The sequence below is a fragment of the Hyperolius riggenbachi genome, chromosome 6, assembly GCF_040937935.1.
Source record: "Hyperolius riggenbachi isolate aHypRig1 chromosome 6, aHypRig1.pri, whole genome shotgun sequence".
NCBI lineage: Eukaryota > Metazoa > Chordata > Amphibia > Anura > Hyperoliidae > Hyperolius > Hyperolius riggenbachi.
This window is the reverse complement of record NC_090651.1, coordinates 349184002-349198282: the sequence shown is the minus strand read 5'-3', so window position 1 is coordinate 349198282 and position 14281 is coordinate 349184002. Positions and strand designations below refer to the sequence as shown.

The window sequence follows — 14281 nt, the reverse complement described above, 5'->3', positions numbered from 1 at the left end:
TTTTGGTTGTAAGGCTCCCTGCACTCTACATGCGATTCCGATTTCCAATTTTTAATCGGTACTGCATGCTGCCTTTTTTCCCGCGTTTTTCTTTTGATAGCATCCAGGCAAAATCGCAATTGCAAATCAGATTTGCATTGTGCAGGGAGCCTTACAGTGATCATAAATGCCATAGTTTTTATAGGATTTCAGTAGAGTTGATCTGTATATTGATTCTAACGTTAGCTCTGTTATAAATATTGTGTAGTGTATTCTTACCGCGATAACTCTTTTCTGCCTGTTTCCAGTGACTGAGCATCTCCGCGGGTGGAGGAGGAGTGAGCAGTGACACGGGGGCCATCGCCAGCACATATCCATGAATTCTTCGGAGGACATCCAACACAGTAAGAGCGAGGACAACTTGGGGGCGGTTTTTCCACTCCCACCAAAGTTATACAGCTTCCACCATAGACAGCAATCACATTGAGATCATTCTGCATAAGCAGCTTGAGAAATTCACTTCTGTTACAAATGTTTTTAACCACTTAAAGTGGACCCAAATTAAAAATACAAGATTTCCGAAATAAAATCTATTTTGTAAATTTATAATAATAAATAGCAGCCTTTTTCAGCTGCATGATGACAAATATAAAATATTTTACATTTATTGGAGTAACCCTTCCCTTCCTTTCAAATTGTCGGGAAAAAATCCGGCAAACTGGTGGAGTAAATAGTGTCCGGCAATGGAGAAATTGCTAATGGCTGCCCCCAGTATAACCCTAGTTCTGAAAAGAGAAGGGTGAAAAGCATGCACTGAAATGCTCATAGGTTTGAAGGAGTGTTTATTTATCTTTGTATGTGTCAGAGTGGTGCAACTAAATATTTTTAATTAAAAAAAATGTTTGGTTTGGGTCCACTTTAAGCCCTCGGTCGTTTTCACTTTATGCATCCGAGCAATGTTCACCTCCCATTCATTAGCCTATAACTTTATCACTACTTATCACAATGAACTGATCTATATCTTGTTTTTTCTGCCACCAATTAGGCTTTCTTTGGGTGGTACATTTTGCTAAGAGCTACCTTACTGTAAATGCATTTTAACAGTAAGAATAAGAAAAAAACTGAAAAAAATCATTATTTCTCAGTTTTCGGCCATTATAGTTTTAAAATAATACATGCCTCCATAATTAAAACCTACGTATTGTATTTGCTAATTTGTCCCGGTTATTTCACCGTTTAAATTATGTCACAATGTATGGCGACAATATTTTATTTGGAAATAAGGCCTCTTGCACACTGCAAGTGATTCTGATTCCGCTTTTTAATCAGTTTTTACATCAGATTCAGATTCCGATTTGCAGTTTGCTCCCTGCACACTGCAAATCGAAATCTGAATCGGATGTAAAAACTGATAAAAAGCGGAATCTGAATCGGAATCACTTGCAGTGTGCAAGAGGCCTAAAAGAGCATTTTTTCCGGTTTGCATCCATCACTATTTACAAGCTTATAAAAAAAAAAAAGAAATATTTCATCTTTACATGGATGTTTAAAAAGTTTAGACCCTTAGGTAAATATTTATGTGTTTGTTTGTTTTTTTTATCGTAATTCTTTCTTTTTTTTTTTTTTTAATTAAACATTTTATGTGGGTATTTTTGGAAGGGTGGGATTTAAATAGTGTTTGATTTGGGGGAATATATGTGTATTTTAATTTTTTTTTACTTTTAGATGTAGTTTTACTTTTTGGCCACAAGATGACAACCTTGAGTTTGTTTACATGACGTCACTCTAAGTGTACAATGTACGCTTAGAGGGACAAAGGAGTCAGAAAAAGTGAAGCTTCCGAGAGACGCTGTCGCTTTTTCGGCGGGGGAGAGGAATCAGTGATCGGGCACCATAGCCCAATTCATTGATTCCTGGGCTAACGAATCCGTCAAGGAGGACAAAGTAGTTAATTTGACATCAAATTAAAGTTTACATAAAACTATAATGGAGGACATGAAATGGGCGCACTGTAAGAATCTGTGAGGTTCTTGCAATGTAAAACAGCAGAAGACTATATTCAGAGTTCTCCCTTAAAGATAACCTAAAGTCAAAAAAAAAAATGAGATGAACTCACCTGGGGCTTCGCTCAGCCCCCTGCAGCCGATCGGGGCCCTCGCAGCTCCGGTCCGATGCTTCTGCACCCGCCGGCGAACACTTCCGGTTTGGCCGTCACCGGCCGACAAGCATGGGAACGCGAGTGATTGTTCGCGTTCCCAGCCTGTATATCGCCCCCTATGCTGCTATTGCAGCCAGGACGCCGCAATAGCAGCATAGGGGGCGATATACAGGCTGGGAACGCGAACAATCACTCGCGTTACCATGCCTGTCGGCCGGTGACGGCGAAACCGGAAGTCGTCGCCGGCGGGTCCAGAAGCATCGGACCGGAGCTGCGAGGGCACCGATCGTCTGCAGGGGGCTGAGGGAAGCCCCAGGTGAGTTCCCCTCATTTTTTTTTTTTGCCTTTAGGTTCACTATAAGACATATTGACCTCAATTCAATAAGCTTTATCAAACACTTTTTCAACGTTTGATAATTTACCTCATGGGTAAAATCTAATTTTGAATTCACTAAGGTGTTATAGATTTATTGAACGTTTTATTGATAAAACATTCGATAACTATATAACACCTTAGTGAATTCAAAATTAGGTTTTAACCATGAGGTAAATTATCAAACGTTGAAAAAGTGTTTGAAAAAGCTTAGTGAATTGTAGTTAACATCTTGCTGGGTAGAGAAACAAGGTCAGTTAGTTCTTATCTAATAAGTGTACAGACAAGGAGGCCCCAGAAGGCCTAAATATCGTTGTACTTCCACGTCTGTAAGCAAAGCACTGATTCTAGGAAAGCAGGGACTGGACTAGAAGAAGTCCAAGTATAGCTTGGAGTTTCTGATTCCGCGCAGTGTGTGGGCTGTCAATCATTCAATCTTGGAAGCACTGGTGTAACAATAGGGGAAGCAGTCTCTGCCCCCGCGGGGCCTGGGACCCGCTCATGGCTGTTTTGGGGGGGGGGGCAGTAGGGGTCGCTGCATGAGGGGAGAGCTTTGCACATCAGCGGGGGAGGGGACAGTCCCCCCCTCCCTCACCTCGGGCTCTCCCCTCTGCACTCCCCCTCCTGCATATATCTAAGTGGCAACAGCAGCGGCAGCAGCAGCTATAAATACCTCCATTCACCACGGAGGTTGCCGATCTGCAAAGGCTTCACATTACTTCCTGTTAAAACAGGAAGTAATGTGAAGCCCTTGCAGATTGGAGAAGCCCTTGCAGATCGGAGACCTCCAGTGGTGAATGGAGGTATTTATAGCTGCCACCGTCGCTGCTGACACTTAGATATATATATGCAGGAGGGGAGCGCAGAGGGGGGAGCCTGAGGTGAGGGAGGGGGGGACTGTCCCCCCTCCCCGCTGATGTGCAAAGCTCTCCCCTCATGCTGTGACCTCTCCTGCCCCCCCCCCAAAACGGCCATGAGCGGGCCCCAGGGTGGGGTGAGGGGGCCCACTCAAATTCTTGCAGGGGGGCCCGGGGAATTCTAGTTATGCCCCTGCATGGAAGCCAATAGAAAGCTCCTCATGTGATTTAGATCCATAATTAACTTACAGCCCGCCTACAGTGGGATGTGACTAAGTAAACCTTGGTAAACTGGAAGTCACACTGTAGCCTAGTTTAGCTTACTTCTGATGGCAGCTTAGTTCAGTTTAGTGGTACTACTGACTTCTGATTGCAATGCCGCTACAACACGATCTGCAATTATAGTCATATTCTTGCTTTGCTGCTGTAACTAAGAGGACTTATGACATGGACACCTTGTTTTTCTGATTGAAGCCAATAAATCCCTTAACTGCTTGAACTCCTATGGTCTACATCCATCTGCTAAAAACTGTGTGAATGTTCAAGCTGATAAGAGATGAAGTGCGATCATTTGATCGCTGGTGCCGAGCGTAACCAAGAGTAACCACTAAAAATGACTTGCACTATATTGGAGGGCATGAAATGGGCACAATGTAATGGCTGTTCTACTGGCCCCACTGATATAGTCAGTGGATTGTACTCTTTCTCAGTGGGGTCAGTGGAAGGGTCTCTGTCAGTAGCATCAGTGTGTGGGTCTGTGTTGGTAAGATCAGTGGATGGTCCTTACTTCCTATAGAGAGGAGGACCATCCACAATAGTCTTCGTGTTTTTGCGCCCTCGTTCTGTATCTAACTTCCAGCAATCTCTCTTGCAGCTGAGAACGGCTGGCAGGATTCTGTGATTATCATACCAGCCCTGCTGTCAGCCTCCACATTGCTGGTTGTGGCCGTCATTGTATGGAAATTTATCCAGGGCCGGAGAGTGAAAGGCAGAGAGGTGGAAGAACAGACTGCAGGTACGGTAATCGGTATGATGTCATCATATATAATAAGAAGCTGTGGTAGCCATATTACCTGAGAGCTTGCTGATTGCATTCATATTACCCCATTCTATACACATCTCTGGTGAGGGATGATCACAGCACTTCATATTGTGCATACAATATTCCTGTACACGTGATGGAACTTAGCATTATTATTATTATTTATATACTAACAGGTGGCCCGGCGTTGCCCGGGTATGTATTCGGCCGGTGTTGGCTCTGCCCACTTCTCCTAACCCTACCACATAAACACTCAATTACTTAAAGACCAAGTTTGTAAGCTTTGCAGTCTTTGGCATCAGTAATTTGCATTGAAATGAAACAAATCTGATTGGCTGTTTGTGACTCCACCCCCCTTTCTGAAATTGAACCCTAGTCACCCAATGATCAACTGTACCTAGTTTGAGGCTTGTGCCATTAACAGTGCAAGAATGGAAGCAATGGAATATTCCCCTGGAAAATCAATAGGCAAATTTTGATTGGCTTTTGTAGGCTTCACCCACTTTTCTGAATATGAATTCCTGTCTCCCAGTGACCAACTGGGCAAAGTTTGAGAACCCTACCATTAACAGTGTAAGAATGGCTGCAGTTTACATTTTCCCAGTGAAATTTGTATTTGTCTCCACCCACATTTTGGTTATGGGTATAAAAAGTATCCTATGGCATTGCCCGGGTATGTATTTGATTGGCGTTGGCTGTGCCCACTTTTCCTAAACCTAGCACACAATTAATCAATTACTCAATTATCAAGTTTGTGAGCTTTGTGGTGTTTGACATCAATAATTTTCATTGGAATGAAACAAATCTGATTGGCTGTTTGTGGCTCCACCCCCTTCTCAATTTGAATCCCCATCACCCAATGATCAACTGCACCAGGTTTGAGGCTTGTGCCATTAACAGTACAAGAATGGCAGCAATGTAAATATACCCCTTGAAAATCAATAGGTGAATTTTGATTGGCTTTTATAGGCTCCACCCACTTTTCTGAATTTTAATCCTAGTCACCCAGCGACCAACTGTGCAAAGTTTGAGAACCCTGCCATTAACAATGTAAGAATGGCTGCAGTTTACATTTTCCCAGTGAAATTTGTATTTGTCTCCACCCACATTTTGGTTATGGGCATAAAAAGTATCCTATATGTTATTCCAGGTAATGTACTATGTGCGTGCCAAATTTCATTCAAATCCGTTCAGCAATTTTTGCTTGATTGAGTAACAAACATACAAACATACAAACTTCCGAACTTTTCCATTTATAATACTAGCTGATGGCCCGGCGTTGCCCGGGTATGTAGTTGGCTGGTTTTGACTCCGCCCACTTTTTCTAACCCTAACACACAATTACTCAATTAATCCAATTACCTAGTTTGTGAGCTTTGCAGTCTTTGGCATCAATAATTTGCATTGAAATGAAACAAATCTAATTGGCTGTGGCCCCACCCCCTTTTATGAATTCGAACCCCAGTCAACTAATGACCAACTGTTCTAGGTTTGAGGCTTGTGCCATTAAAGAGACTCCGTAACTAAAATTGCATCCTGTTTTTTATCATCCTACAAGTTCCAAAAGCTATTCTAATGTGTTCTGGCTTACTGCAGCACTTTGTATTATCACAGTCTCTGTAATAAAACAATGTATCTTTCCCTTGTCAGACTTGTCAGCCTGTGTCTGGAAGGCTGCCAAGTTCTTCAGTGTTGTGGTTCTGCTATGCACTCCCCCCTCAGGGGGGAAAGAAACACACAAATGATCTCTTGAGATTCAAAAGTAATGCTGTATACAGCCTGCTTGTGTATGGATGTATTTTCTATGTGTGGACATACTGTACATCAACCTACTTCCTGTTTTGGTGGCCATTTTGTTTGTTTATAAACAAACTTTTTAAAACTGTTTTTAACCACTTTTAATGCGGCGGGGAGCGGCGAAATTGTGACAGAGGGTAATAGGAGATGTCCCCTAACGCACTGGTATGTTTACTTTTGTGCGATTTTAACAATACAGATTCTCTTTAACAGTGCAAGAATGGCAGCAATTAAATATTCCCCTTGAAAATCAATAGGTACTTTTGATTCAAATCCATTCAGCCTTTTTTGTGTGATCGAGTAACAAACATCCAACATCACTCGGTGTGTCCTCCACCAGAACAATGATGGTGATGTTGGACTGCTAGTGGGGAACGCACTGGTGTATAAGCCTGCATGTAAATTTTAAAGCAGTATTACGCTATTTGTTTGCACCTTACTTCTTTTTGTGTGTGTGGAGGAGCTGAGGGAGAGTGAGGAATCCGGTATATACTGGCTGGGCCACAAACGTGACAAGCTGATCGTAACTGGTCAGCCACGAGTTCTGGTGAGCGTTTATTGTTTTATTATATGAAGACCAAGTGAATTCTGCAGAACTTTTGGAAGACTGGACTTATTCTGAGGATAGTTATATGTGGAAAGGATGTTGAGCGCCGTTTTGTCTTTTTATACGATTATGTATTTGGCTGGTGCTGGCTGCGCCCACTTTTCCTAACCCTAACACACAATTATTTAATTACTCAGTGACCAAGTTTGTGAGCTTTGCGGTCTTTGGCATCAATAACCTGCATTAAAAAGAAACAAATCAGATTGGCTGTTTGTGGCTCCACACCCTTTTATCAATTTAATTCCCAGTCACCCAATGATCAACTGTATCTGGTTTTAGGCTTGTGCAATTAACAGTGCACGAATGGCAGCAATGAAATTTTCCCCTGAAAAATCAATAGGTAATTTTTGATTGGCTTTTGTAGGCTCCACCCACTTTTCTGAATATTAATCCCAGTCACCCAGTGACCAACTGTGAAAAGTTTGAGGACGTCTAGCATTAACAGTGTAAGAATGGCTGCTGTATACATTTTCCCAGTAAAATTTGTATTTGTCTCCACCCACTTATGACCCTGCGTTGCCCGCTTATGTATTTTGCAGGTGCTGGCTGTGCCCACTTTCCTAAACCTAACACACAATTAATCAATTACTCAATTACCAAGTTTGTGAGCTTTGTGGTGTTTGGCATCAATAATTTGCATTGGAATGAAACAAATCTGATTGGCTTTTATAGGCTCCACCCACTTTTCTTAATATTAATCTCAGTCACCTAGTGACCAACTGTGCAAAGTTTGAGAACCCTACCATTAACAGTGTAAGAATGGCTGCAGTTTACATTTTCCAGTGAAATTTGTATTTGTCTCCTTTTGGTTATGGGAATAAAAAGTATCCTATACTTTATTCCAGGTAATGTACTATGTATGTGCCAAATTTCATTCAAATCCGATCAGCCGTTTTTGCGTGATCGAGTAACAAACGTCCAAACATCCGAACTTTCCCATTTATAATATTAGTAGGATTAGTAGGATTGTATTTATAAAGTGCTAACATATGACGCAGTGCCGGACAATAAATAGGGATGTATACAATCTTTCCAAGGGGTGCCAGACAGAGAGGTAGCAAACGGTTATACAACATAGCACAAGGTTGTCCATGCTAACAAGGTATAAGATACATGATCATGTGATTTCACAGAGACCCAGCAATTCAAATCCGAGTTGTTCCATGGTAAGAGTGTCATTGGTGGGGTCTCAAAATCAAGACGGACTCACTTGGGGGGGGGGGGGGGGAGGGGATGAGATCCTGCCTAAGGCTTACAATCTAAAGGGGAGGGGGTGGGACACACTAAGTAGGGTTGTGGAATAAGTGGTCTGCTTAGAGAATGGGGTAGGTCATCTTGAGAGGTTTGTTTTAAGGGCTTGCTTGAAGGCGTTGAAGGAAGGAGCAATCTGAGGGGGAAGGTGGAAGGGAATTCTATAGGGTGGGGGCAGCTCTGAAAAAGTCCTGCAAGCACATGCGGTAGTGAGATATGCGCGGGGCAGTGATGCAGAGGTTATTGGAGGATCGGAGGGGGAGGCCGGGTATATATCTCAGGACGAGCTCAGAGATCTAGGTTGGGTAGGTCTTGTGCACAGATTTGTAGGCCAGGCACAGAATCTTCACTACTGATCCTGAAAGGGATAGGAAGTCAGTGTAGGAGAAGTGGAAGCAGAGCGATGTGAAGACTAGTTGAGTCTGGCTGCTGCATTCATTAAAGGGTGTTATGAGGTTCAAGGGGAGGCCTGACAGCAGGGCGTTACAGGAGTCTAGACCAGAGATGATTAGAATGTGAATGAGGAGCTTGGTAGTGTCCAGGGTAAGGAAGTGAGGGATCTCGCAGATGATTATCCTATACAATAAAATCCCTGTGTCGCTGCATCCAGCTGTCCCTGTGTCCCTGTTCTTTGCTACTGCGCATGTGCGCAGTAACAGACAGCTGGATGGGACCAGGGAGCGAGGCGGGCGAGTTGCGTGTGTGCGCATGCGCACTAGTGGCGGCAGAAAAAAGACCTAGAGCCCGTTTTTAAACGGGCTTGGGTCTACTAGTTATATATAATTCTCTTTATAAAGAGTGTAATGTTGTGTTATATCATACTGTATCCTATAATCCCATACATAGCAGGAATATATTGCTTTGTAACATTAATAGCCTATAGGTGTACTATAGACCAGCAGCTCTGGATGAACTATGAAATAGTTTTACAACTGTTAAGGAATGATTTGCATATTCTAAGTACTGTGCATTGTGGGTGTGGCTTCCCATTCATGTAAAGGCAACACTTGCAAATACCTTCTGTTTTATGAAATCATATCCTATGCACTGTTACATATACACTTTGTCACATGCTTTATTGTACTGTTTATTGTACTATTCTTATATTCGCCATAGAATATGATATAATACTGGCCCTGTACATGGTTGTAATTCCTGCGTTTCTCCTCCGACAGATGATACCAATGGGTGGGCAGTGAATACCGCCGGCGAGTTTGAGAATTCTCTCACGGTCCCGGAACCGGTGTTGGAGAAGAAGCAACTGCCACAAGAGTGGAGGCTTCATGACAGGATAGTCCTGTGCCGGGGTCACTATGGTCCAATCAGTCAGGCCATGCTGGTCCATCAGTGGGATCCAGAAGACAGGCGTGGTGTCATCTTGAAGGAATTGTCCGGTAAGTCACATGGTGCAGTAACCAGAATTGAACGGGGCAAAGTATGATGACTCTCCTCTTCTGACTGACCCTTCTCATGTTCCTTCCAGAGAACTGCAGTCCTGGGGAGATCCAGGACTTCATGGACCTTCTGAAGTTTCATGAGCAAGTCTGTAGGCATGAGAATTTGGTGAGGATGCTGTGGTGCCAGACCCAGAGGAGGCCGGTGTGTCTTATCATGGAGGCCATGACATTCGGGAACCTCCTGAACTTCCTACGGGATCTGCACGAGGTATTTGGAGATGTCTCCATCGGTTATGCATCGTATGATCCATGAGAAGACCAATGATGGCCAAGTTACCAGTCCTTCCAGCGCAGACCTATTAATTTGGCAGCCTGATCCAGCTAACTTTTACTAGCATTATACACTGAATGCTGAGACAATCATCTTTGCTGAGAATCTCGTGTATTGCTGCCCTTAAAGGACCACTGTCTCAAAAATCTTGAAATTTAAAATATATATACTGTATATATATATATATATATATAAACACATACAAATAAGAAGTATGTTTCTTCCAGAGTAAAATGAGACATAAATTCCTTTTCTCCTATGTTGCTGTCACTTGCAGTAAGTAGTAGAGATCTGACCTTACTGACAGGTTTTGGGCTAGTCCATTTCTCCATAGGAGATTCTCAGCATGGCCATTATTCTTTATAAAGATACTCCCTGAAAAAGATTTATATAAAGACGCTGGCCAGCCTGCTCACCGTACATTTTTCTCCCAGTTGGACAAAGCAACTGCCATTTACTAAGTGCTTTTAAAAACAAAGAAAACCATGAGAACCCCCTATGAGGAGATGGGCTAGTCCAAAACCTGTTGGTGTCTTTATAGAGAATCCCCTATGGAGAGATCAGACGCGTATCTGGAAGGATTCAGGCACGGCACGTGCCCCAGGCGACCTCCCTGTTCAAACAACATGGGGTCGCAGTGCTGCTGACAGCATTCCTGAGTCTAAGGGAGTAACAATCATCCAGCAGCCTGGCCATCTCAGTCTTTGTCATATATCTACATTAGAAGCTATTGAGAGGGGAGCTCCAAACTTTTCCCACTGTCCCTAAAGGGGCCCATACACTCAGCCGATTAGCGGCCGATCGATTGACCAGTCGATCGATTTGCGGCCTATTTCGATCGAATTCAATCGATCTGACATGTTGGGAAATTAAGGAAGATCTGTTGAGATTGCTTATCATTTTGAATTGGACCTAATGGAAACCTGATGGCAAAAAAAATGCCATCAGATTGATTTTCAATAGATTTCATACTGAAATCTTTTGGAAATCTGTTCCTAGTAAAAAATGTTCCAAAACACATCAGATAGGTCAGAGATCTATCTGATGATCTATCTGCTGCTAATCTAACAAGTGTATGGCCACCTTAACACAGATCATGTCTCAGTCCCCTGAGATAGCAGCAGATGCTTTTGGTCTGGAGGTTACAGGATCTCCTATTCATTCTCCTCTCTGTCATTCACACATTCCTCAGCCTTATCTCAATGTTCTGTTTGCTTACTTTTATTTATGACACTTTCTGCACTGTAACCATTACCCTGCTGGAATATCTGTGGCCAGTTTTAACAACTTCTTTCTTGTACAGTGTACCTCAATAGTTAAAATGCATTATATTTCTAGCTCAGTATATATATCTACTGATATTTAATAGGTTGTCAGGCTTTTATTATGTTATAATCATTGCTGCAAATGTTTAATTGCTTTCATTCATATGAAAGTGGTGGCTGCCATATTTATTTCCTTTTAAACAATACCGGTTGCATGGAAATCGTGCTGATCTTTCCGGTCACTAGGGTCTAAATCACACACCTGAAACAAGCATGCAGCCAATCTTGTCGGATGTGTCATAGACATTTGATCTGCATACTTGTTCAGGGGCTATGGCTAAAGGTGCCCATACACTCGTCAGATTGGCAGCAGATAGATAAGAAATGCATCTGATGATCTATCTGATGCGTTTTTAAAACATTTTTTACCAGGATAGAATTCCAATAGATTTCAGTTTGAAATCTATTGAAATTCGATCTGATGGCAGTTTTTTGCCATCAGATTTCCATTAAGGCCAATGCAAACTGATAAGCAATCTCATCAGATCGACCTAAATTTTCCACCCTGCCAGTTCGATGGAAATCCATCGAAATCAGCCATCGATCGGTCGATTGGCCAACCGATTTGCAAACGATCAATCGATCGATCGATCGGGATCGATCGGTCAGCCAGAAAATCGGCTGAGTGTATGGGCCCCTTAAGGCAGGAATCACACTTGTCTTTCAGTTTTCAGCTCGCCTTTTTCTGCGTACATTTTCTGCACACCAAATGTGTTTCTATGCTGAAACACACGTGCGTTTTTTTTCACAACAGGTAATGTAATTGATACAGAAAACTGACACAAAATGTGCAGAATTATCAGGCAGAATGTCAGTTTTTTTTCTGTGTATGAAAAACACTAAAGGTGGCCATACAATTATAGATTTGCAGCAGATTCCACCATCAGATAGATTTCTGGCAGATGCCTGTCAAGTAGAATCTGACAGGAATCTATCTGATGTGTGCCACATACTAGGAACAGATTTCCAATAGATTTCAGAATGAAATCTATTGGAAATCGATCTAAATGCATTATTGGACCATTAGATCCAATGCAACTCTATGGGCTATCGATCTGCTGCCAGCAACAGATCGACCTAGATTTTCCATCCTGTCACATAGATCAAATCGATTGAAATCGATCAAAATGGGCCGCAAATCGATCGAATGGGGAATTTGATCAATTTCTAATCTATTGATCGATTCTATAGAATCGATCAATCGATCGATGGCTGAAATCAACCAGTGTATGGGCCCCTTAAGTATGAACTAGTCCTTTGATTAACATGAGTTCTTCTGTGCAGAAAACGCGTATGAAAACAGTCAAGTATGCTCCCTGCCTTAAAGTATTAGAGGCAAAGGATCAGAAGGATAGCCTCATTTATTTTATTGTGTGTGTGTGTGTGTGTGTGTGTGTGTGTGTGTGTGTGTGTGTGTGTGTGTGTGTGTGTGTGTGTGTGTGTGTGTGTGTGTGTGCGCACATTACTGTCGGTAATGTCAGATTTCTACTACTTACTGTAAGTGACAGCAAAATAGGAGAAAAGTAATCTATGGCTCATTTTACTCTGGAGGAAACATACAGGTAGTCCCCGGTTAACGAACGAGATAGGGACTGTAGGTTCGTTCTTAACCTCAATCTGTTCTTAAGTCGGAACACTGTGCTATCTCTATCCCCTGTACCTCTTCTGCGCCTCCAGTGTCCCCTCTGTGTCACATCTGCCCTCTGTACCTGGTTATACAAGTTTAAAAGCCATTTTTTGTTAGAATTTTTTAAAATTGATTTTCTCAAATACTACAAGTCCAATTTGAATTTTTTTTACTTGTTCCCATGGAAACACAGAATCTACGCCGTTCGTATCGGCGGGGCGTTCGTAAGTCGAGCGTTCGTAAGTCGGAGACTACCTGTACATCTTATTTGTTTTTGTTTACATATATTTTACGTTTTAAGATTTTCGCCCCCTAATAATACAATTTATAATAATTTTTTTGGGGACAATCTAAACAAATCCATGTAGTAGAAAATTGGGTAAACTGAGTGAATTTACTTTGAATAGATATTTTAGGTGTTCCCTCATATTTCACAGAAATGGTAAAGGTGGCCCATACACTTGTCGATGTGACCAACAGCAGAGCCGGGCCAAGGCAGAGGCGAGAGAGGCCCCAGCCTCAGGGCGCAGTGTAGGAGGGGGCGCACAACTCACTTAGCTATCCTTCTCCTATTGTGTTTGAAGCAGAGAGAAATAAGAAAAGGGGATACATGGCAGTGACTGCAAGCCAGATAACTAGAGATTAGGGTGTTTGGGGCCCTGGTCAGTCTAATAGCTATCAGTGTGTGACGGCTGGGGTGGGAGGGATGGAGGGCCGCACTGTGGTGTCTCAGCCTTGGGTGCTGGAGGACCTTGTCCCGGCTCTGACCAACAGGCACATCCCTCTCAGATAATCAGGGCAGGATTATCCACAAGGCAACCTATGCAAGTGCCTGGGGCCTAGTGAGTGTCAGGGGGTCCAACTGCTACTTTTTCCTACCTTATATTACCAAAAGTACCATGAAGTGGGAGCCAAAGCTACTATCTTGCCTAGTGCCCCATTTCATCTTAATCCATCTTTGCAGATCATTATCTGATCCCTGAGGATTTGATCTGACTGAATCCCCCACACACTGTACACAGATTTTTTTTATAATTTTTAACATGAAAGCAATTGAAAATCTGTTTGCACCGCCTGCCAGGTCCCCCATCTGTGTCCCCCATTCTTTCCCCAGGCCAGGCGATGCAGAGCTTACTCTCACCTGCCCTTTCCCTGTGTCTTCTCTTTGCCACCGGGTGCTTCTCCCTGTAAGAGGAGCTGTATGTCCCGTGACTAAACACTAGAGGCACTGTGGCATCTACCTCCCGTGTCCACTAGAGGCCTCTAGTGTTTGTCACGTGCCGCAGGCACCCCGGAAGAGAAGAGATCAGGTGAAATCGCCCAACGGTTGAGAGAAGACCCAGGAGAAATCGCCAGCGCACAGATGAGAGTAGCTCTGCTGCTGCGTCGTTCATCCCAAAAACAAACCTGGCTAGTGACACGGTAACGACCTACTATTGATTGAGTGAAATCTTCCCTCTAAAGTGATCGACCAAATTGATCAATATTGGCCAAAAATTGAGCGATTGGGCATCGTAATGCTAGGTACACACCATAC

The 14281-nt window shown here is 42.9% G+C and overlaps 1 protein-coding gene across 5 annotated transcripts in view; it reads left to right on the top strand.

Annotated features, from left to right (window-relative positions):
- Positions 1-14281, top strand: part of LOC137521821 (tyrosine-protein kinase STYK1-like) — a 74051-nt gene that overhangs the window by 30749 nt on the left and 29021 nt on the right. For all 5 annotated transcript variants that reach the window (XM_068241597.1, XM_068241596.1, XM_068241593.1 and 2 more), the window contains 4 exons: positions 288-383; positions 4242-4382; positions 9240-9458; positions 9548-9729. In XM_068241597.1, the coding sequence (XP_068097698.1) occupies positions 356-383; positions 4242-4382; positions 9240-9458; positions 9548-9729 (570 nt within the window). In that variant the 5' untranslated portion in view covers positions 288-355. The remainder of the gene's footprint in view (positions 1-287; positions 384-4241; positions 4383-9239; positions 9459-9547; positions 9730-14281) is intronic.